We start from the raw sequence: 25,082 nt of genomic DNA on the forward strand, positions 1-25,082 counted from the left end.
CGCCAGTCGTACAATGCAAACAGGTCTGACAAAGCAAGGTTCCCTGTTTTATAGACGTCCTCTCAGTCCTAAAGGTTCAGGTGTGCGACGTTTCTTCACAGTAACTTCCTGGAGTCTCTGCTGGTTGCCTGTCAACCTCACGGTGATGACAAGACTCCAGTACGTTACTTGCCTGGCCAAGGAATAGCAGCCACATAAACCATTCTTTTGTACAGGTTAACCAAATGAGACATAACGTGGTAATGAGTGAGCTTTAGCGGTGCTGGTGGACGGATTTTTGTTACCGTCAGACAGAGCCAGGCTAGCTGCTTCCCCCTGTTTCCACTCTTTGTGCTAAGCTAAGCTAACCAGCTGCTGGCAGTAGCTTCATATCTACCCTACAGACAAGAGAGGGAAATTGAGGAATGTGAATAAGCTTATTTCTGAAAAACTATTCTTTTGAGCTTTGCTATTAAATTGTTTTAAAATGCTTTGGCTGCCAAATAGGTTGAGTCAGTACCATGGAGTGCCATAAGGTTTATGTAGACATTTGTAAAGTCATGTGTTTTGTGCAGCAAACACCACTCATCTGGTTTTCTGGGCAGGTAAATACTCAAAAAAGTGACTTAGGATCAGTGATGTTTACATGAGATTAGCATGAGTTCAAACAGCAGCAGGGAGATTCCCAGTCCAACACTGAAGCTCAATACGCTGAGAAATGGCTGAGTTAGTTACGGTTGAACTAAAGAGATGAAGACACTGCACACTGCTAAGAGGACAGAGCTGGAAGCAAAGTGTCGACGACCACGGAGCGTAGCAAGCAACATTCCCCAATCTGTTTCCTAAAGTTTTCCCTGCAGGATCTGAGAGAGAGAGAGAGAGAGAGAGAGAGAGAGAGAGAGAGAGAGAGAGAGAGAGAGAGAGAGAGAGAGGTGGAATGCACCCACGGTGTGCGAAAGCATCGAAAACGTGACGAGACATTGAAAGAAATGAAAAGACGAGAAGAGAAGAAGAAAAGGGACTTTTGGTAGGACTGCCACTGGTTGCGTCACACTTTAAATACTGTTTGATGTGTGTGTGTGTGAGTTTGTACTGTAAATGTGTGCATGTTTAGATGTGTGTGTGTGTGTGTGTGTGTGTGTGTGTGTGTGTGTGTGTGTGTGTGCGTGTGTGTGCGTGCATGTGTGTGTGTGTAACAGCTTGGACAACCGTGGAAAACTAGCTTAAACCCGGTGAAAAGAAGATGTTAAGAAGGATAGTAAGGACTGGTCCGGCCATCAAGGTCAAATAAAAAACAACGACAACAGCAACAACAACAACAACAATATCAACATTAACATCATCAACATCAACAACATCAACAACAACAAAATCAAACTGAAAAATGAAAAGGAAAACAAAACAAAAAAACTCTGGTTCAGAGTGTCTCTTCATCTTTGGTATAAAAATGGCCATCCATGGGCTGCATTTGATCCACAACTAGGAAAGACTACAGAAATTGTCAACAATTTCTTCTATTGCTTTTGCACTGATTGGTTTAAACCGTAAGCTCCTACTGAATCTACTGAATTTTTATTTCACTGCCAGAATTTTTTTTCTGTAGGTTTTTTATTTTTGTTCATTTTATACTTTTTTCTTCTTTGTTTTTTTATTATTATTTTTTTTATTTTTTGCAGTGTGACAAGCAAAGCGGGCTAAAAACATCTTAAAGCTCATAAAAAAGGTAAAATGTGGCAGATAAAAAGCACTAATGTCATTGACAGCAACTTTGCCATGTAAAATAATAATTATGATAATAAAAAACAAGTTCAGCATTTGCAACAGACTGCATCCACAATGCAGCATGTTTTCTTATGTTTTCATTTTTTCCTCATTGTGAAAAATCTCTTCAAAGCTCCCCCTCCCGCCTCCCTCCCCCGAGTCTTTTTCCCCAACAGACATTTTGTTTTCTTCTGACACTTAGTTACCTCTGACATAATAATTATCAAAGTTTTCTTCTAATGAAGAAACAAAAAAAAAGCTCTTCTCTATTAAATCTGTACAGCTTATGTGATAGATTCTTTTTTCCTCTTTAGAACAACACATCCAGTGTCTTGTACCCTCCAAGTGGTCCAAGAGACTGATTTAGTTTGCTTTGTTTTTTTTTTTTCCTTTTTTTTTTTTCCCTAACCAGACGTCAGACTTTAACTCTGTAAAAAGTTTCTGGCGCCCTTCAAATTAAGGCCATGAAGATTCAAGAAAGAAAAAAACACTTTGTTTTCGAATATATCTAGAAAACTAAAATTTAACACTAGAACATAAAAAAGAGTGAAAAGAAATTGTAGCTTAATATCTGAGGAAGACAATCTCTGTGTGTATCTCAAACTTGACTCCCCTTTTCTAATTACAAAATAAACTTCATCACCTACCTGCGCATTCAACCTTTTTTTTGGTCATTTTTTGTCATTTTTTCTTCTTTTTTTGTTTTTTTTGTAATTGGTTGAGATTTTTCTTTGAGAAACTTTTCAAGCTTCAGCCCAGCCCTTCAGGCAGGTTCCCAGACTAAACAATTTCACTTCTTTGCACTGTGCCCAGCAATTTCCCCATCCCCTTCCTCAGCACTCTTTACCTCCTTCTTGCGTTTTTTTTTTCTTTTTTTTCTCGTAGGCCAGGTAGGAAATGAAAAAAGTGTCTCTTTTTTGGTGCCTGGGCAATCGGGTAGCAATCTCTTTCCTTTCTCCTCTCGTCGCATTCACAGTGCAGCCACCTTCTGTCTCAAGGCAACGCTGTCACAGGAACATTCGCTCAGGCCGTTGCTATCTGATGAAAGAGGAGAAAACGGAGAGAGGAGGACAGACAGAGGGAGAGGGGTGTGCAGTTGTAATCAAAGCACAATATTACAAACGCAGAGAAGAGATCGAGCTGACAGCTGACGGCACAGTCAGAAGACTGAAGCAGAACGAGGCACGTTAAACAGTTCTGATTGGGTCAGAAAAGCAAAAAGTGCTGCCAAAATGACACCAGCAGCCAGGAATAATTACAGTCATTTTATCATGACACCACTGCGTCTCAGAGCACTCTCATTTATTCAATTTCCAGATGAACATTTGGTACTGTGCTGCTTAACTTGCCAATTGTTATTACAAAGAACAAAACATCTAAAGAAATCACGTCAGATTAGATTTTCAAAGGGAGGGAAAAAACTGAATTTACTGTATGTGTTAGACCACAAAGTGACCTGATGGAAGTAAACACTACTCGCTCGGAGAGATCAATATGGATAAAAATACCTGGCAAATCAAAGCACTTTATCACATGGATGCAAAATGTATGTGTAAAATCCAATATGACCATAAAGCTGCTCACTGATTTGCAACATTTCCAACACACACAGAGGTATTAGAGGGTATAAATACCTCGCTGTGGATGGCTCACTATGTATATTATTTCCCACCGCTGATGTTTACAATTTAAAAAATGGTGGTCGCAGTTTCGGCGTGACGACAGCGAGAGAATCGAAAACAACAATGGTGGCTTCTAAAAATGTTAGCATTGATGCTTCTTCGCTGACAGAAGAGCAAAGGATGGCGCTGAAGGCTTTTCTCGACGGAGAAGGTGTTTTTGCTCTTCTCCTGATTGGCTTTGGCAGGAGTTTGATTTACCGACTGGCTCCGCCGGTGGCGCTCCCCCACTACGTCACACGCTCTGATTGGTTGAAATTAGCCTGCGATAGAGGGACGGTTCATCCAATCACCTGCCAAGTATTTTTTCGAAGGCGCCTGTCCTTTTCCAAACAGTTTCCAAGGACGACTTCCCAGATGGTTCAGTGCAACAAACCATCTGTGCGTCAGGTTATCCTGCTTCGCTGTGTGACTTACTTGGACTGGTATGAGTAAGCAGGAACATGGTCGGCAGCACCGTCCACCTGGATCTGTTGCTGCTGGCCAGCCACCTCCTGTGACGAGGGAGCCACTGTCTGGGGGGAGGCGTCCGTCACCACTCCCTGAGGACACACACGGGAGGAAATGCATCAGCTCTGAACTTTAACAAGAGTCTCTCTGCAACGCTTACACTTCCTGCTGAAAAGCAAATAAATGTTATTAAAGCTCAAACATAATGTAATAAACAAAACTGTTCTGACAAGGCATGAAGGTACACCAAATAAAACTGTTGAGATTATTACCTTCTCAGACTGACAGGTCCATCACTCTGAACTGTGCAGACAGGCATTTCTCACACCCACACAACTTCATTTAATACATCAAACTTTTCCATCCAAAGTGGCCAATATACTGTGTGCCAGAAATGCATATAAAATAACGGTGGAGAGACCTCGAATTGTTCCATTTATGCATAATAAAAGCGCCCTGATACGAAAATAGCTGTTTTGAATTCAACGTTTTCACTAACGTTCCAGCTCCAGACACCGCTTCAGTGAAGAAAACAAAGAATATTTGTCTTTTATATAACAGTGAAGCTACTCAAGTGGAAAACTTTACAGAGCGGTTAAATAAAATGCACAACAAAGAAGACAGAAGTAACATTTGACGCTGCATAGGGATTAGAGTTTACTGGAGGAATCAAACATGTGCTCGCAGACATGTTTGAGGTGAAAAGTAATCTTTAAAGGTGGCCGTGAGCACTGGATCCATCACAACAACCTCTTAGCCTTTTTATATTTCTAGCAACACCGAAAGCCCCATCATTGAGTCATCTCAATCACCTTTAACAAGCTCTCAAGGATACTGCGTCCTGTCCATACATCAGCCCTGCAGACACTGGCTGATACAGTGATATACACCCCGCTGCTGACGCCGGCACTGAGAGGACGGCGATGAGGATGAAATAAGTAAGAGGCGCCAGGGGCTACACCGCAACTACATCTCTCTCCTCCGTCCCGCTCCTTCATGAGGAACTTTCTGAGGAGGGGGAGCTTGGGAGGGGATGTAAGAGGGAGGGAGGAGCGACTAATGGGTCTGTCAGGGGAAACTGTCATTGTCCGTGGCTGGTGGGCTAACCAGAGATCCGTGGCTGACGGATGTATGTGTGTACCAGCTACCTACCAGCATGGAGCGGCAAGGAGAGAGAGAGAGAGAGAGAGAGAGAGAGAGAGAGACAGCACCGCCGGCACTGTGTCTCACTTCAGCTCCTGTCATCTGATACACGACTGATAGTCCATCTGAATACGACTGCACTGTCAGCCGCCAGACAGCCGGCCCGTTCCCCTCGCCGGCCTGCCTGCCCGCTTTCCACGTTCATCATTTCTCAGGCTGGACTGCCCGAACCTGCCAGGAGCTGAGACAGCCGCCGAAGAAGTGACAAAGTCTGCACCGCACTTCAAATGTCTTTCCCAAATACTATAAAACTTCTGACTCATCCTGCTTTGCTTGCAGTTTTCATCCCCGCTGGTGGCGCGAGGCCATTAGTTTAGAGAGAATAAGAGCAATTTACAGCGTGTTTCAAATGTAATCTGTCTATTTAATGACTGTTTTGATCTGTTGATGTGGCGAGCAGGTTTAGAAATGGATGAAGTGGGAGCGCGTGGGTGTAAGCGAGTGGGCTGTCAGGGTTAATAATGTCCTCCTTTGGGTAAACACAGAGAGATGCTTTTGTTATTGGTAAGTAATGTGTGCATGTTGGAGAGTCTTACTTCGACAGGGACGGCTGTTGGAGGCACAGGAGTGTACTGGGGAATGTAGGTCCCTTGCATAGGCGCCGCGGCAGCTGCAGCAGTCATGTACTGCAACAAAAACAAAAGACATACATATATCAGAAATCTTTGCCCATACTCCACGTCATCACAATACACAGACACAACACATAATATACACCAAACGCCAGTCAAAAACAGGACAAGAAAGACTTCACAATGATATCATTATTCCCTGAAAGTCTCATTCACTGCAATTATCCCTGAAACCATTGGGAACGTGAGCCTGCTGTGCCCTCAGCATCCTTTGGAGGGCGCTAAAAGAATATGTGTGCACCCTCAACGGAGCAGAGCAGAGCAGAGGAGATGCACGAGGGGTAGACAGAAGAGTAGGAGGAGGAAGAGATGTCCTGCCGTTCTACCAAAACTTCACAGGCAGGCAAATGCACCAGGCCACAGCTGAGAAGATAAAAAAAATAAAAAGAAAGCCGAGAGACACAGAGGAAAGGGAAGGCGGGAGGTTGGTTGCCTGTGGCCTATATTCCTTTAGTCGTGCTTGCCCTGGCTTTTAACTTGGTGCTAGCTCACTCCATGATGGCCATTTTACAGACGTGACATAAGTTCAGTTACATGACAGCCACGGGGCTTTCACATGCAATATGAATGAGGACACGGCACTTTGTGTGAGGCTTTCTCTGGGACGCGCTGCGAATGCATGTGGTGTGTGCGTGTGCTGGTGAACACGTGTGCCATTGTAAGCCTGCTTTGCCAGTGTGTGTGTGTGTGTGTGTGTGTGTGTGTGTGCTTCTTTTTAATTAGCACATGCCTGTGCATAAAAAGAAGACTTATCACAATTCGTCTGTCCAACTGTGCATGTGGATGGAGTGCATGTGTTCTCCTGCGTGCAGCTGTGTGTTGGGAACATACATACATGTCTGTGTGTGTGTGTGTGTGTGTGTGTGTGTGTGTGTGTGTGTGTGTGTGTGTGTGTGTGCGTGTGTGTGTGTGTGTGTGTGCGTGTGTGTGGCTGTGAGAGACAGACAAAGACAAAGAGGCTTGGAACGATAATGCTGCAGTACAGCGCAAACGGATGTGATCCCAGATAAAAGCCACCAGGCTGCCTCTCTGCCACTCCTCGTCTTCCTGCTGCTTTTCCGGACCAAGGAAAAAGGGAAGTACAATCCCTTTCTTTCCATCTTATTTTTTCTCGCGCCTCTCAGTCTCCCTGCCAGTGCTAAAAAGCGTGGCGGCAGTATGCAGTAGGAGGCAGTAATGGAGGGGCTGTGCCGGGCTGCGGAGCCTTTCTTGGCCGTGGGCCCGGCGGTGCTGGTGAAGTGTCATTACCGGCAGCGTTGCTAATGGATCGGGTACGGCTCCACCGCTCACCGCTAATGAGAGCAGCTAAAGGCCATGGACATGGGTGATTAACTCCCCCACCGTCGCTACACATGGCCAGGAGGATGCCCTGGGATGGATGTTAGTGTGCGTTCGTATGACTGTGTGGGTCCGCACGTGTGAATTTAAGGTTATCACACCTCCAGGGCTGTCACACTCAGGATGGGGTGAGGTGGCATATCCAGACTTCCTGACACATTACCACATTACCTCTCTGTGTCATCCCTTCTTCCCTCTCACCTTCCTGTCACTCGCTCTCCCTCCCTCCCTCTCTCTCAACCTGCTATCGTCTAAAAGGGCCGATCAGATTGTTGAAGTGACCTTCTCCCCGGTGAATCGAAACCATGCATACCAATTTTCCTCGGGACTTTTTGTCTTCGCCTCCCCTTCCCATTAACTTATTCAGCCAACTCACCTGTGAGGGCTGCTTGAAAGCAAATGAAGGGAAGCAGGAGATAATTAGCTATATCAAAATCTCCCTGTCAAAGGGAGAATGTCCATTTGAAATGTTATATTTCTCTGCAGGACTGCAGAAGGAATTTAAATTAGATTTAACAAGAAAATTTAATAAGATAAGATTTCTTCCTCTACCATAACCATTAGTTAACCTATTTAATGTGGCAGGTTGAGCAGGGCATATTTCTGCAGTCGCTACTGTGACAAGTCAGGGGGATGTCAAGCCTGGCTACGGTGAATTGGGTTGCTATGGTGATAAAGATGATTTTTGTCCAAATTCAACTCTTTTAATACCTCCCTGCCCATAGTCAGGGGACAGGTTTGGGCAATATAAAGCATCCCTAATTGGCAATAAATGGTGTTTCTCTCAGAGTCGCACACACAGTCAGCCACACATATCTATGCACATGCACACACATCTGCGCCCGGAACAGATGGCGTGTGCGTATGTTTGAAGAATGGGAGGCCTGAATAGCTCCTTAACGAGGCTGGTGTGAGTAGACTCCTTAAGTCTCTTCTCCACCATGACTCTATAACATACACCTATAACTACAGTATAAAGTCAGACCGCAATGCAGCAATGCAAGGATGAAAATCCATAGCATAGACAGAACCGCTCTGGTACCACAGTGGTTTGGGCTTATGCACTGCGCCGCTTATGACAATTTATGTTTGGTGGGTACAAGCCTGATAGGGCACTTTCTGCTTCCAGCTTTGCACGCGAACACGATTTTCTCTAGAAATCATAGTTCTTGCGCAGATGGAATGCAGCACAGCATGTTTATATGTTCACATAAATCATCCACCTCCATGTCTGTCACTCGACATGTGGGTATCCCCGCTGCGTTGACATGCTGTTCTTTCGCATCATGTGGAAGGTGGAGGATAACAGTTGGTCAAGGCGAGAGCAGCCTCTCAGTGTAGGTTATTAATGGCAGAGAAGTGTGGGGATGGGCTCTGATGACTATTGATCTTAGCATTGGGGCCCCAACACGATGGAAGCTATTGGAGTTTGCACACCAGCGGCTGTGAATCACATTGCTGTGGCACTTCACCATGAAAAGCCCTCCATATCCTGGCCCGCAGGCTTTGTTAACACCCCGCCCGCAGAGATTTATACAAGCAAAATCAGTGTCGTCTTTTTAATCTCTTCTTTAAACACATTTTTATCAGCAGGCCTTTACAGTATATCACTGTACTATTTACTACTTCAGTATTAAAGGTACCCAGAGTAGCACTTTGGACCAGTTTTTTTAAGAGTGGGTCCCGTCATGCACCTGCAGAAGGATGAACCTGGTTGACACGTTAACTGTCCTGCCAATGGTTTCACATGATTTTCTGATATGTGGACTTATGAAACGTGTTGCTGGCATCAAATTCACAATAAGCATATATTTACAAAAATCAATGAAGCTGATGAGGTAAAACATTAAACATAACTGTTTACAATTGAAGATATGTCAAAAAGCATTAGCAAATGATCACATTCAGTTTTTTTTATGCTTTACACGGCGTCCCAACTCTTGTGTGTTAACAGTAAACAGTTGCCTGTTTACACATTCAGCAGGTACTGAGCAAGATTAGGATTCATTTGGTGTCATATTACTGGCTACCTTATGAATCTAAGTTCAATATTCACTCTCCTTTTAGCTCTGGTGTGGCCTTGACCTGAGGGAAATATCTGGCTCTGTTGCTGCTAAATGCTCCACAGCTTGTCGCTAACTTCATCTCTCTGCCATTTGGTGCTGGCAAGCTTTATTTATTTATTAATTTCAGAAAACAGCTGACTGCTGCAGCTGGAAACAAGGTTGATCAGAGCGTTGATAATGAAGCAAACAGTACAGCACTGTTAATTTAAAAATATTGATTGGCGCAGCTTTAATTTAAAACACTAGAAAATCTGCTTTCGAGAGCGTACAGTAAACAGTTAACTGTACCACTGAGTTACTGCTGTTATTTATAATCAAGGCTCAGAGTTGCAGAGTTTGACTGCATTGCAGAGAATGGTGTTCACTTCTAAGCTTAAGCTTTTAATGCTAACATGTAATTCACATTCAGAATTAAGGTCATATTCAGAGCTCAATTTAGATTCAGAACAAAACTTAAAAGTTAGGGCACAAACTTCAACTTCAGAACATGAAAATTCATTCAAGAGCGGCACAACTCTTGCACCAGAGGTCTTGGCTACGAGCCCTTAAAAAGATTCGAAATGCATTTTAAATTTAAAAAAAAAAACATACAAGGTGCTCAGTGGTACTGGGAATCATGTCAACATGTGTTACTGTTTGAAAGAGAAGCTATAAGAGAAGAGAGTGCATGCTCAGCCAACTTACCCCGGCTGAGTAAAGGTTAAATATAGCCATGCACGGTTATGGAAATGTAGAATAACACACTGTACTCAGACTTCCCCACAGAAAACCAAGGGAAACAGCCCAGATAATAGAGGAAAGTGCTTCACACAAATCTGTCTTCCAGGGACAGAGAAGCTGTCAATCACCACTGTCACCATGACAACAGAGACCTGGGTTCTACATGCCATGACAGGAATAGGATGGAGAACACAGAGGGAAGGTCACCTCTTGTCATGTCAAACACTGTGTCGCTCACACACAGACGCAGGCGCAGACGTGCGTGCAAACACACACCAACGCCAAAATGACATATGCACATCCACACACGCACAGCAACTGACGCGAGCAAACACGAGGCACGACTGTCGACTGGTGAGAGCTCGAAGATGGTAAATAAATCAGTAAGAGGGAGATATGCACCAAACGTGGTAAATTAAATCAGCGAGGAGCATGGATGGCATGTTTATGTGTGCCATCCATAAAGAGGAAGCCTGAGGTTCTTTAGCATTCTGTAATCAAGTTGTTCAAGTTAGACAGTCACCAAACTGAGCAGAACATTTTCTGGTGAAGGAGCTGAATTCCAACGAAGTGACCATCAGACGGCACCGATCCATGCTCCCTCGTTACGAAGCGAGGTTTTCCTCTCCACTCCTTTTTAACAGGCTCAACCCTCCACGCCGATCCTCGCTGCAAAATAACACGACGTTCTCGGAAAGCTATGGTCACCGCACCAGTGTCGCAGCTTGGGCGGACCGGGAACATTTGGTTCTTTTCTTGGAGAGAAGAAGAAAGCCACAGCCATACACAAACAGCCACAGAGAGCCCTGGAACAGCCAAGAGTATTCTGAGGTGTGGCTTCTGCTTCGGCAGCCAGAGGCCGTCGTGATAAGTTGTTGACTTTGGAGATGTTACTCATGGCAGGTGCTCTTCTGTGGTGAAGGTTAAGTCATGCGGCCAGTGGGGGCAATCAAAACAACCTCACCATATGCGTGTACACATGAGGAATGCGTTTTAAAGAGTATGTGGTGTCAAGTCCAGTTTACTACACGGATAGTTACAGATTTTGGTTCCTAACCCCTCTTTTAACAGGCTTTCTCAAACAGGCAGTATGAAAGGACTTTCACATCTGGCTGAAGAATAAGAGTTAAAGGAAACATATCTCAATTCCCATAGATGATCAAGTGTGGCATGCCGTGTGTGCAGCTCAGCCATTGAGAAGTTATGCTACACAGCACTTCGCCTCAGGAAAGCTAAGCAGGCAGAAAGGGGAGAGGCATCGAGAGTAACCAGAAATGAAAAATGGAGAGAGAGAGAGTGCCTTAACCCACTTTCTACTTTAATACAACCCATCAAACATCAGAAGCCATCATCATAGATTAGCCTGTCTCTAATCCTGGCTGTTAGCACAGCTGGGGCAGATTAGGGTGGGGGCATTCCTGACAGAGCCAACATGGCATCACAGTCGCTGACAGCTCACCTGGAAACACATGGGTAACTGTACAATACAGCACTGTTTCAATCATACACACACACAAACACACACACAGATCAAACGTAGTGCCTCAGCAAAGCTGCCTGCTCGCCTGCCCCCAGGGCAGCAGGGTTAGGGCAGGAAGTCAGGCTTCAGAGCCGTGTGACACCTTTAAGTCGACTTGATCCTGAAACAGGGGGGAGTTCCTGGTTTAGGGGGCGGCGACTGTAAGCGAGTGTGTGCGTGGAATAAAGAAAACCGATGGAGTGATAGATTCGATGTGTGATTTAGAGAGTGAGGGAGACAGAAAGTGTGTGAGAGAAACAGATATTAGAGGGTGAAAGTGACGAAGGTGCAGAATAGAGAGCTCTGTCACACTGTTAAGCTTCACAGGAAATCTGTTTAATGTGAAAGATCAGGGAGGAAATATGCTCTCTCAATATCTGGCGGCGAATGCATGCAGTGTAAAACAAATGATATGGCAGATCCACGGCAGAGCACATGTGGCGACAGGCTTTCTTGACAGGAAATGTAAAATCCATCTCTTACTCAATGTGTACTTTGTTTTTGAAGTAAATGAACAATGTTCTCCAAAGATAAAAGGCCTCCACGTGGTCCTCCTGACCCACACCAACTGTGTAATGGACACCTGCCGCTTTCTTTCTCAGAGTTTCATTTTCTGTCTCGACTCTTAAAAGCTGGCTAAAAATAAAAAGTGAGCCTTTCGATGAATATTTGTTCTGTTTGGGTATCCATTGCTGTAAGGGGCGTAGGTATGGAATGAAACAATAGGGGACACAACAAAGTCATGTGTTTATTGACCCCCACAAAACTGAAACTAGCCCTCTATCAATCTAACAAATAATGCATTATGATGAAACTGGTCAGTGTGCTTTCCATATTAATGGTTTCTACAAAAGAGTATTATTATTATTGTATTTGAATTCACTAAACCTGCATAAAATTGACTTGATCTTTGATAACTTTGTGTTTGTGTCATTACTAAAAGAGCACAGTCACTATCTGTGTGCTGTATGTGTGTCTCTTTGAGGTTTACTTTATAAAAATGCAGTAGTGGATGACAAAAAGATGCCATAAACAAGAGTTAGACCAAAGCTACTTTAAAATGAATTCATAAAAATGTAGACTTATTGTGAAATTAGGTACGCTGTCCCTCGTGTCAGGGAGTATTAGCAATGAAAGATTAGGTCCCCATAGGCACTACAACACAGCGATCAATCTAGTAAACACACACAGTAAAAGCAAAAAGAGTAAAATACACAACAGTAAAGTAATGGGTACCATGAACGTTGTGCTAGCCAACAAATCAGCCTCAGACAGCTAGTACAATGGCTGCCCTTGTTAGCAGTAAACTGATCACATAAAAAACACATTAACAAATCACATATCAACAATCGCAAAACAGCTGTAAAAAAAGAGTACCTACAGATAAGACAGGGCCATTTGAGGACAGATAAAAGATGCCTGTAAATATCTCCCTGATGACAAAGCAGTGTCACTTAAACTGCTATTGAACTGTGTGAGTCGTGGTTGATGGTAGCAGCACAATGTTCAGCTGCTGGTGGCAGAATACGTCTGTTTTGTGCACACTGTCACCTGCAAACAACACGATGTGTGTCCTAAAAAACATGCATAATAGGGTTTCTTTCCAGCCCCGATTAGTGTGTCCATCTACTGTGTCAGACAGTGCAGCTTGTGCGCAGCATGGGAAAGTCCACCACCTTGCTGCTCGTAAAGCTTTCTGCTATGATGGCACGGTAACAGCTGAAGACGGCCAAGATGAGTGTATCAGCATTTTTTTTTTAATCAGCTTGGAGGTTCTCTCATCTGGACTCTGTGGCAACGAGACGAGCTTGTGTTTGTGTCACGTGCGTGGTTCACTGTAGCACAGCCAGGGACTACTCACACTTCCTGTGGTGCCCAGGGACAGATGGTTCATCTGCTGGGTGATAGGGCCCATCATGCTGGCAGGCTGCATGGACATAGTGTGGTCCATGGCTGGCGTGATCACTGCACCCTGGTGAAACGAGAGACAAGACAAAGAAAAGGTGAGATGAAGGGAAAGAAGGAAATGATGAAGATTCTTATTAGCTTCCATTAAGTGTTTGACAGTCCTTCATGTAAAAGATTAATGCACCAGTGTGCGGGATTTAGCGGCATCTAGTGGTGAGGTTGCAGATTGCGTCCAAATGAATACCCCTTGCCTCACCCCTCCCTTTCCAATGCTGCAGAGAAACTCCAGAAACATGCAAAACTCTCTCTCCAGAGCAAGTGTTTGCTTTGTCTGTTTTGGGCTACTGTAGAAACATGGCGGTGCAACATGGCGGACTCTGTGGACCCTCTGTAGATATAAAGAGCTCATTCTAAGGTAACTCAGTGCTTTTTGTCAGGTGATTATACACTAATGAAAGCGCACTTATTCCATTCCTGCCAAATCTCACTTAATTGTAATAAGTCCTTTAAAAAAACAAAATAAAGAAAACATCAAACCAAACATGAATATCAGAAAATAAGCCAAATGAGGGAGAGGAGGTATATCCAGCAGGAGGACGTAGATTATAAACCAGAGGATATGTGTGAGGGAGGATGGAGATTCGGGGTCGTGGTGGTTGAGGGTGGCCAGGCAGGGAGTCCAGGTTAGAAAGGAGAAGAAGAAAGGGAAAATAAGCGGGAGGACAGGAAGGAGAAACTTCGGGGGAAAGAGATAATATCACCAAAGCAAGAAAAACAGGAAAAGTGAAGGGTGGGGCTCAGGCGGGGGTGAGACGAGGACAAGGCAGCCAGAGAAGAAGAAGAAGGGACAAGGGACAGTGTCAATAAACAGCAACAAAACACAGGGACATTGTCAAAATCGATACATGCTATTGTTTTTGGTCCATCAAAATCATCAATATCTGCTGCTGATGTATCAACAATATGGGCTTGTGCGGTTCATTGATCGCTGAGAGAGGACGCTTTCTCTCTGTCCCTCCCTCGCCGTCTCTCGCTCGCTCACTCGCTCCACTCTTGGTATAATGCGCGGCATGTTTTCCCTAACGGGCGGATGAGAACACTAGAAGCTTCTTTTTCACGGTGCAGTGGAACATGAGGCAAAGTGATGAAACCATTGTTGCTCTTTCATCCCTTGTCATGATAGCTCCATTTCCCCAGCACTGAGGCCTCGGGAGGGACGCATTCAAAACCGAGCCCTTTTCCTCGCCTCTCTTCTCACTTTGTGCGCGTCTGTGCTGCGAGGGTGTTTATGTGCGTTTGTAAAAGTGCAACGCACTGTGTGTAACAGCATCTGTGCACGAGTGTGAAAGAGACCGACAGTGTCTACGTGCGCGTACGCGAGCGTGCGGCTCCAATAAAGTATGCGAGCGTGTTCATGTGCGCACCCCACTGGTGACTCTGTGTGGGCCTATTGGAGAACAAACTGTGCAGACACAGCCTGTCAGAATCGCTCTGCTTGTCTACTCCCTGCATTCACAACACAGCGAACTCCCACTCTCCTCCCTCTCCCACTCGATATGCAAGCTTCATGTGATCCTTCCCGGAATTTCACCTCAGCACAAAAAGACTGAGTCGAATGCTGAGATCAGTGGTGGAAGAAGTACTCCAGCTGCACCAGTTCTTTGTGAGGTCAAACTTCGCCTCGTTACAATGTCGAAAGCGTCTCCTAAGTGGAGACATACACATCACTTAATTAAGACGGCTGCACCACACCAACTTATTGGCCTAATTTGACTTTTTTGCCCTGAGTTTTGCCTCTCAGGGTGTACACAATTACCCTTATCTTGCTGGTGAATGTCGGGGCTACACAAACCCTGAAAGGAATACATGCAGATTGGTGACGAGATGAGTTGAAACTTGCATTGTGCCGTTCTGAAACATCCCAAAAAACTGCCTTTTTACACCAGTGTGACTAGTCGAGAAATTATGAGTGCTGGGTTTTCAACTTCCCAACACAGCTGGATATAATTTGTAGCGTCTGAATATATGAATGAAGTGATAGTGAGTTACTTGCTATAGCTGTTCGTCTAGTATTGATGAAAAGGCAAGGATATAAAAAAAAAAAACAAGAGGGATGAGACTTTAGAGCCACTGCAGGGAGTTTAGACAAACTGTACTTGAGACAGGAGATGTCTTCTCTTTTGTCATTCTCTCTCGTCTATTCCCTGAACGGTTTCGTCGTGTAGAGAAATTGTGGTCTTTTTGACCAGCTGACAAGTTTGGACCTGACTTCGCTATGAGCTGATTGGCTGTTGAAGCAGGTGCAACTTGCTCCTGCAACGTTCTAAAACGGTTAAGGTTCGCGTCTCGTCGTAAATCTTTGCTCTGGACCCTGCTTTAGATTAGCACAACCACGTTTCACTCTCATTATAAACTGCACCCATGCTATTAATTCTGAAACACATATGTCTCCATGTACGCATATAATAGAAATAACACAATCTAAAGGCTTAGCTACTAAAATATATCATTGACCGACCAAAAAAATGCTATTTTTATGAGTTTTTTTTAAACAATTCATGATGCTACATTGACTTTCTGTTAGCATAGCTTGTGTCTTTTCTCTTGATTGGACAGCAATGCACATATTTATTTACAAATGATTTACACATTACATGTTTCTTACAGGGAGAAGTGAGAGGGACTCCTAATGGTGCAACATGTTTTAGTAAATCACGAGTTTGAAACTAGCTACTGGCTACTTTACACACAAACATAGTGACAGCTGGTGCAACCCAGTGCAGACCCCTTTCTGAAGCAATACCTCAATGTGAAACTAAGTGTCACAAATACATAAAAAAATCTGAACCTGCAAAGTAACTTGTGTCTATAGCTGTCACATAAATTTAGAGGACGCTTAAAAAGCACAATATTTCTCTCTGAAATGTTTGGACGTTGAATTTTAAAGCAGCAAAAAAAAAGTAAAAGAAAATACCCAGTACTTAGTTCTTTTTCATCACTGGCTGTGACGGGCGAAAAAGGTAAAGGAGAAGGGAAATGAGGAGGCAGACAGAAAGACTGCGTGAGGACAGGAGAGGGATGATTAAGGAGAGAGCTGATGGAGGTCACGAGGAAGACAGGAGCGAGAGGAGACGGACAAGGAGAGGGAGGAGAGAGAAGTGGAGAGAGGAGGCTGAGGGACACACAGGCAGAGAGCGAGAGAAGACAAAGAAGCAGAAAGAAGAAAAAGGGAAGGCAAGGAGGAGAGAAGGGAAGAGAAAGAGAGGAGCGAGAGGGGAGCAGCAGGAGCTGTGGGCTACCTGTTACCGATTCAGCCTCTGACAATGCCTTTATGATGGGAAAGGGAGAGCAACGGAAAGGCTTAATTCACAGACGTGTCAGGGAGAGTTAAGCCGATTTGTGATTTCGATTTTCTGTGTTTGTGAGACTGAGTGTCTGTGAGAGAGGGGGTGTGTGTGTGTGTGTGTGTGTGTGTGTGTGTGTGTGCGTGCGTGTGGATGTCTGTCATGTCGTGTCTGTCCACGGACAGACTAGAGAGAGGAGAAAATGGGAAAGAGACTGACACAAATAGACAATATATATTTTTGATTTGTCCTCTGTGAGCGAGAGAGCGAGCGAGAAAGCGCAAAATAATGGAAACTAGAGACGTATCTGTTACAAATCCATGAGATGATGTTTACAGATGATCTCAGAATGCATGCCTGTGTTTTGGTGCGTGTGTCTATGAAAAAAAGCCCATCTTGCTTAAAATGGTATTGATCCCGCTTTAGACAGGAGGCAGACGATATCAGCTCCCCGGCTGTTAAATACGCTGATATACACTCAACGACCTGAGACAACGTACAGTAAATAAGAAATCTTGTAAAAAAACCTTGAAGCCAGCCGTGCTCTCTAATGGCCACTCATTATAAGTAAACAGCAACGCTGATGGAGTGCTGATCGGTATCAGCTGATATTCATTACGTTTGCAAATACATAAATGTCACATAGACAGGAAGTGTTTTTACTGCCTGATCCATTACGGCCGAAGCATCTCCACCATGTGACGCTCCACATTCCTGTCTAGGTCTGCTCACGCTGTCCAGCAGGCAGCGTGTCTCAGTGGCTACAGTTGGGCTGGAAGAACCGAGTCTTTGGTTTCTTGCTGCATCGAAGTTTTGTGAATGCAAATGTAAGATGCTGCCTTTTGACAATGAGACTCTGATTCCAAAACAACTGGGATGCTGCATTGTGTGTTTTTGTTTCAAATCTGCTCCGTAAAGCAGGTAGTTAAGAATTAAAAGAACAAAGTTGCTCATTTTGGAGGGTGTAACAAGGTATTAGGACATACCATGAAAGCTCTGCTCAAGTAAACAGACAGTTATCTTCAAAATGGACTCACAGTGTATCAGTTTATAGGGGAAAAAAAAACACCTCAGAATCGAGGAAAACATTTTTCTGCAGAAGCTGCCAGTAAACTCGGATCAGCTGATTCTCATGACTTTAAAACTGCGATCAGTATCAGTGCTAAAAAACCCGAACAGAGCATCCCTTCAGCTAGCCATATTGCTCATCTCTATTGCCGCTACAGGTAATAATATCCAACATTATTGCCTATCTACGCAGTTGCCTCAAACTGGTACTGATATATCACTACCTTCAGGCGGTGGCAATGCCCTCACGCTGACTGAAAACAGCCTGAGGCCACAAAGAGAAGCTCACACACCGATCTTCACCTCGTAGACCCTGATGTTTCACTGCTGTCAAGAAGGCATCTGGATAAAGGAAACTAGCGCACTGTACTGTTCAGACATTGTACATAAAACCACTAAAAAGCCTGGTAAGGCCGGGATGTGAGCAATGAAACGTCCTCATAGCGAATGTTTCTTTCTTGACGTGAGGTGAAATATGAAAATTGGAAGAAAATGGACGGGAGGGGCACATTAAAAGCCTCAGAAACGTCAAACAATGGCAGAGGCTGTATTCCTGAGTCTTCCGCTCACACAAAGCATCATTTGTGTCGTCCACGTGAAGTGTTTGACTCAACACATTCCTCACTGTGTTTGACAGTTGGTTTCTCCATGTGAGGTTCTGTGGTTTGGATACTGATGCCGGTGTCTGTGTGTGTGTGTGTGTGTGTGTGTGTGTGTGTTAGCTTGTTTTATGTCAGGGTGGATGTGACACGCACGCTGCAGGATACATGCAGAGGTGCTGTGGCTGCACGCCACAGGACTTTCAGTACTGCATAGACATTTCTCCATCTCCAGTGAAACACACACACACACACACACACACACACACACACACACACACACACACACACACACACACACACACACACACACACACACACACACACACTAAGCTTGTTCACTCCGTTGTTATTGGTCTGGAAAGCCTGGTGTTATAGAACATCTGCTGGTGATTGACTGGTAACTGTATACAGTAGAGAATGCCAGGGACCTCTAATACTACAGCCCTGCCCACCTGAAGGGTAAATACTGCAGGCAATGAAACTGTATCCACAAAATCACACAAGCTACTGCTGTAGATAGTGTGTGTGTGTGTGTATGCCTTTTTCATCTTTATTTATATGTTCCTGCATGATCTGAATGTGTGCATATGTGCGCTTATTTGTCTTCCTCTGTATTGGTGCTCTATTACGCTTTACAATAGCCACCGTTAACTTTGCACTCGCCTACCTCGACTGTGACCACAGTTTCCAGATGCCCTCAGGCACCTCTCTATTCGGGTAAGCCCAAAAAGAGAGGCAGCATCTCGGGTCTTTCGCTCTAATCCGCAGCACGGATCCCTCCTTGGGGCTAACAGACTGCCAGGGCTCCCCTACTATTACCAACACAGACTCAGCGAGTCATAGACTAAGGCAGGAAGGTGAAAAGCTCATTTTACCCAAATAAAGCAGCAGAGAAATAAGAGTGCACAGTGATGAATAGCAATGAATGAAGCCCCTCAAGATGACATTGATGCAGATAGCGGCTTATCATGGCCTTCGCCATCATGCTTAAATCTCATTTTTTAAGGGTTTTCAAAAGCTTAATTGCGAACCTGACTGGAACCTACAGGGAAAAAGGGGGATCGTTAGTGTGAAAACGAAGCAGCTGAGGGGCCACAGCAATGTAGGTTCACAGATTAACATGTAGAGCCAGACACCGACGAAGGATTTCTCACCTCTGGCAAAGATGTTTATCTACTGTGTATCTATTTGTCCTCCACAATGAAATGAAAACAAGAGGAGTGATGGATCGGTCTCCTTCCGCTTATTGATTCATTTGTCTGTCAATCATGCGCGACATCTCAGAGGATGCAGACTGAATTAAAGGGAAATGTTTTAGCACTGAAATCAGCATTTTTTAAAATCAAACCAGTTGAAATGTGAGGCTACAATTAAGGGTCAAAATGTGATGTTGCTCTGTTGTGCAGGCATCAGTGTATGTGCGTCTGTGAGTAAGAGAGAGATCCAAACTATTAATTTGATCCTTTTATGACCTATGATTTTATGACTTTATGATTAAAAGTGATGAGGTTATTATCAAAAATTAAAAATTATCTTGTCCTCATTGAGGATGACAAGACATTTGGATGGATTTCAAGCGTGTGTGTGTGTGCATATGTGTGTATATGCGAGAGGATAAGGGCGCTAGATGAAGCATGTAACAGTATTTGTCATGTCTTCATGGGAGGTCCATTCCTCTCCACGCTCGGATCAACCATGCTCCGAGTGCCTTTTGTAGACAAATGGATCATTTCACACGCAAGGGTCTCTCCAGAATATTTACTCTGTTTACAAAAGCAAAAAAAAAAAAAAAAAAAAGATTAGAAATCCAATTAAAAAAACACAGCGAGCTAATAAAGCCTGTTCACCAAAGCATATCAGCTTTACTCTCCAAATGTATTTTTGCTACTATCGCAAAATTTTTTAGAAGTAATATCCAGAAGCTTATGTGAAAATGCAGCTGCTCAATCTCTCTGTCAGTCACCCTGTAGCACTGCAACAATATCTCTCTTATATGAATGAAACTTTAACCCCGAACAGACAGACAGATTTTCTGCTGGCAGCGGCACAGTAGCTGCAGTTGTACTTTGAAAGGGCAGTACAGAAGAGAGAGACAGAGGGATAAAGAGAGGCAGGGGGGATGTGGGCGGACAAAAACAGGGAGAAGTGAGAAGGAGATGTATAGAAAGAAGGGGTGAGGATGGAAGAGAGGGATGAAAAGATAGAGAGGGGAGAGAAAGAGCAGCGAGAGCAACTCAAGGACGACTGTGGCCCCGTCTCAAATTCTGCCTCGCCAGTCAAATCCATGAGGCCGACATAATGTCCCCCTTCTGAATCCGCCGAGCGTTTTTCATGTCAGGCGGTGAGATGTGTATCACACAGTGCGCCGATTCACCTCCATCCGATGAGGGCAGATAGTTATGGTTCAATTCTAAGAGGCCCAGCAAGCGTCTATTCAAAGCCCGAGCCAGGGAGAACTGGCTGGGGTGCAACGGAGAGGAATTCAATAATTCACCTCCAGTATGTAAGGGCCAATGCACTTCGGCAAATACGCACTTGAAGCACATACAGCTCACAGCAAGGAAAAGGGGAAAAAAGAGGATGGATAAGTCATGGGGAAAGACAGCAATGCCGCGCTTGGCTGGCACTGCAGCTACTCCGGCACTGTTTGGCAGTGTGAAGTGAATTTGAGAGTCTGCGCGTGTGATTGATGATCTGTATGTAAGTGAGATTTACCATTAAGGCCGTGTTTCTGCACTGAAACAGCGTGTGTGTTTAGGCAGTTGCGCGTCTGTGCGTGAGCTGCATGTGAGCGTTTGACTTTTGGGGCCTTCAGTTCTTCCCCTCTCGTACGAGGTCCGCTGACTTGTGTAGCGCCGACCACAGAACAGAGCACCAAAGGCAACCGTCCGTGCTGTTCTGACATCCCACGCCTAACTGCCAAACAGAGCACAGCGTTAGAAGCTCTGACAGACAGTATGAGAGAGGAAGAGAAAGGATGATAAGTGGAGGGGAAAAAAAGACAGAAAGGAGACCAATGTCTGGAAGAATAAGCTGCAACCTCATTTAGTTGTCCACTTTAAAAAAACACTGTCACTCTCTATCAAGTTCCACGTTGAGTGCATCTCGCCTATTAATTGAGGATAAACAAATTTTGAAAACCGTTCTCTCCTCACTCTCTCTTACTGCTAACAAAGCGCTGGCTCCTCTGCGGGATGAAGTCCAGTTTCGTATGGATGGACTTGTCAAACTTAATCTAGTCAGATAAACAAACACCTTTGCCGAAGCCGTACACGCTGCAATGCTTTCTGTTTACTGCGCAACAAGCGGACGCTCGTTCAAGTTGTTCCATTTTATAATGGAGTTTAACTTAACAAAGACAACAGGAGGCAGAAATAAAGAAAAACATCAAAATAAGTGCACAAATCAATGCATTAACAGCACCAGCAGCTAATTAAGGTCTGAACTACGTCTACTGTAGAGCTCTACCGACCCTTTGCATCGTTTCACAAACAAGCTAAATATGTCTGAGTGAGAGCTGCTTTACTTCACACTGTTAAGGTCAGGAGATAATTTCTACGCGAGGTCTTTATCCCAGTGGAAGCTCCTCACCCAGACTATTTATCATGATTGTTTTCATGGCAGGTATTAATAGGGGATGAGTGATTTTTTAGGCTCAAGAAAAAAGTACAGGTAACTTCAAATAAACATAAAAACTGCTGCAGTAATTTTTTTTTTACAGTGGATTTAACTGTTCAGCACCTGTTTTACTGTAAAAGTCCTCCTTCAGGTGTCAGAATTTGGATCTGAAACAGTCTCTTCAGCTGCATTAATGCATTACTTGCAAAATAACTTGTAACTATAGTTATCAAATAAATTTTGTGGAGTAAAATGTCCAATATTTCCCACTGAACTGTAGTATAAAGGAGTATAAAGCAGCAGAAAATCAAAAATACTCAAGTAAAGTACAAGTACCGCTGAAGTACTTTGTTCTTCCACTGAAGCTTCTGCAGCAGTTTAACCTCCACTGACACTGTGGAGCTGTGACATTATTATTCCAGTACTATACGCAGTTATTCCAGTGAGCGTAACTGTTAATTAACTGTTGAGCTAACTGTTTTTACTCTTTTCACTTTTACTCTTGTGGCCTTTTTGTATATGTTTTCTACTTTAATTGCTGTGTTGTACAACTACAGTTGTACTTTGTAAACTGTCTATCTGTCTCTGGCGACGCTTGGTTGCTGCCTGGAATGAAGGATAATTGAACTAATTTGACAGCTAGTCTATTCTTCTGTGACTCCTTTCCTTTCCTTGTTATTGTACAAATGCATTTTTACATTACACACACATAGACCATATCTATCCTCGTCCATTCTGCACAGTTGGACTGGCTAACTGTGACCCCTTACCCTTCCATGCTTGGCTGACTCCATATTGCCCTGACACCAGGAGTGCCATTGCACAACGCTCCATTGGTTTAACACGCGACACGTGGTGGGACCCGCCAAACTGCAGCACAATCAATTGGTTTTTAATGCTTTGAGTAGACCCCTGAGCTCTTGAAGCTAGCATGCTTGGCTAATTTGATGTGATTCACTGAGCTCATGGCAGGCTGTGTGAGTGCAACGGGTGGTCTGCCTTGTATGTAGCTGGTGGTGGATATGAGCGTGGGTCATAAAGGGAGACAGATTGGTAGCTAACCACTGAGGGCGGTGACAGCTGGGGTTAGCACCTAGCAGCCGTTTGGTGACAGAGAGACACTGGAACACAATAGGGACGGGGCCATGGGGATGGGTATGGCCACATGGCTTCTGCTGGCACAAAGGCATGATGAGATGTACACCAGTACAATGTGGCTACTGGCTACTGCCAACGGCTCCATGAGGCCTCGTGACATAAGGCTCAAAGATGGATGGCCGTCAGGCAGCCGTACGGGTTGGTTGGGAATAACCAGTATGAACACATATGGCAGTACATGTGCACACAAACATGTATCACATAAACATGACCAGTTACACAAACACAGTCGATGAGGCTGTCTATGTTGTCTGCATGCTGAAAGGCAAATCATAACAACACATGACTAGAGAGTCTGAGACACTGCCAGAAGATGAAAAATGGTATGTACATTTAAATAAACACGTGCATTGCTAAAGTCTCAATACACACACACATACAGATATAAGCAGATACACACTAGCATACAAATAGACAGCATTGCACATGCTGAGCAGTTACACCTTGAGATATCCCATTCTTGTCATTCACCTTGTAATACTGTCTACCACCCACTTCCTCACTCTCACAACAGGCGGAGTTAGCAGAAAAAATAGTTAGCTTGTTAGCGAGCTAGCTTTAATCCTGTGTGAAAGCAAGTGTCACCAGGAAAGTGCAGCCCTGACTGTGAAGGTAGCAAAAAACGTCAGGGAGGAGAAGACTGGGTGGGTTAAGATCCTCGTAGGAAAGGCAGGAGGTCGCCGTGGCTGAAAGGCAAACTGAGCGGCTTGGAGGGCAGCTGCAGCTGGGCGTGGTGTGTGTGTGTGTGTGTGTGTCTGCCTGGCTGGTGGCCTGCTGCGCCCAGATTACATGTTCACTGTCCCACAGCGGGAGTGGAAGTGAGATGGGTAGGACTGAGTGGTAAATGACCACGGCGGGGAGCCACGCGGCTGGTTGAGCACTCCTCCAGTGAGTGAGTGCTGGACCATCAGCTGTAGAGTCCAGTGTTTCCCAATTTGGTCAGACACAGAGACTCGCAAGCAGTCTTTTTGATTCAATGCTGTTGACACTTCCATGGTTTGCTTGAGGCAAACATCATTTTCAGTGAAAGTAGTGACAGAAACAACTCATAGTTAATTTGATTTTTTAGGTGCCTGTTAACATTTGCATCAGATGGAAATTTGCCTGCTTGGTTATCTTAAAATGCAAATTTTTTGACTTAATCAATTTGCTTTAGACCTAAAAAACACAGCTGCTAAAGGACACACAATTAATTCATGTAAGAAACTGCAGCATGACCTTAAATTTTCCAGGGACAAGAGCTCATAAAAATGTAAAAATACAGTTGAAACTGAAGATGCAATTACTGTGTACAGTATTTCTGATTAATATACATTATTATTAGAAAGATTTCAGGTTGATATTCACTAAATAAACAATGTGTACTTCACCACATAACTTAACATTAACATAACATTAACTGAAGCATTTAAAGAGTTAAATTATGGTGCGATTCATTAGAGGTAACTGAAAATTATTTTCCAAAGAGAATATAACTTATGGCATCAATAAAACTATACAATATTTGCATGCCTATTAAGCACTGTATTATAGTGCATTTCATAGTAGCACACTGTTGCACTTTACTGTATGAAATACCCAAATGCGCTGTATTGTGCAGTGTATTGTACTGCAGGCATTGCAGACTTACACTTGCACTTAAAAAGTGTATTTAGTTAATTTGTGTCTGTGGTACAGTGAAACTCTTCCATGATTGTAAAGAATCTAACACATGCCCTCGACTGGTTCGGAATGAACAACAACATACACTGAATGTGCTTCAGGGCCGCAAAAACCCTAAAGCGAACATAAAAGCCTCTGGCAGAAGACCTCTAAGCAACAAAACGAGAACGCTCCCGGTGCTAGGACCAATTAAAGCTCAACCTTACAACAATTTACTAAACAGCTAATGCTCTCTGTTGCTACAACATCATGGAGGCAAATCTGAGATGCATTCCAAACAATACTGCTGGTACGCTGCAGAAAACGTGGATCCATAAAACTTCACTAAAAATAGTAAAATGTGATTTTAACAGTGAAAAAAAAAAAAGAAATCTT

At 44.0% G+C, this 25,082-nt stretch overlaps 1 protein-coding gene across 8 annotated transcripts in view; it reads right to left on the minus strand.

Annotated features, from left to right (window-relative positions):
* Positions 1–2,102: 2,102 nt before the first annotated feature.
* Positions 2,103–25,082, minus strand: part of rbms3 (RNA binding motif, single stranded interacting protein) — a 273,477-nt gene continuing 250,497 nt past the window's right edge. For all 8 annotated transcript variants that reach the window (XM_070985477.1, XM_070985478.1, XM_070985479.1 and 5 more), the window contains 4 exons: positions 13,209–13,319; positions 5,609–5,698; positions 3,837–3,961; positions 2,103–2,778 (listed from right to left, as the gene is read on the minus strand). In XM_070985477.1, coding sequence (XP_070841578.1) covers positions 2,775–2,778; positions 3,837–3,961; positions 5,609–5,698; positions 13,209–13,319 — 330 coding nt within the window. In that variant the 3' untranslated portion in view covers positions 2,103–2,774. The remainder of the gene's footprint in view (positions 2,779–3,836; positions 3,962–5,608; positions 5,699–13,208; positions 13,320–25,082) is intronic.

This window comes from Chaetodon trifascialis, chromosome 17 (genome assembly GCF_039877785.1).
Source record: "Chaetodon trifascialis isolate fChaTrf1 chromosome 17, fChaTrf1.hap1, whole genome shotgun sequence".
Classification (NCBI taxonomy): domain Eukaryota; kingdom Metazoa; phylum Chordata; class Actinopteri; order Chaetodontiformes; family Chaetodontidae; genus Chaetodon; species Chaetodon trifascialis.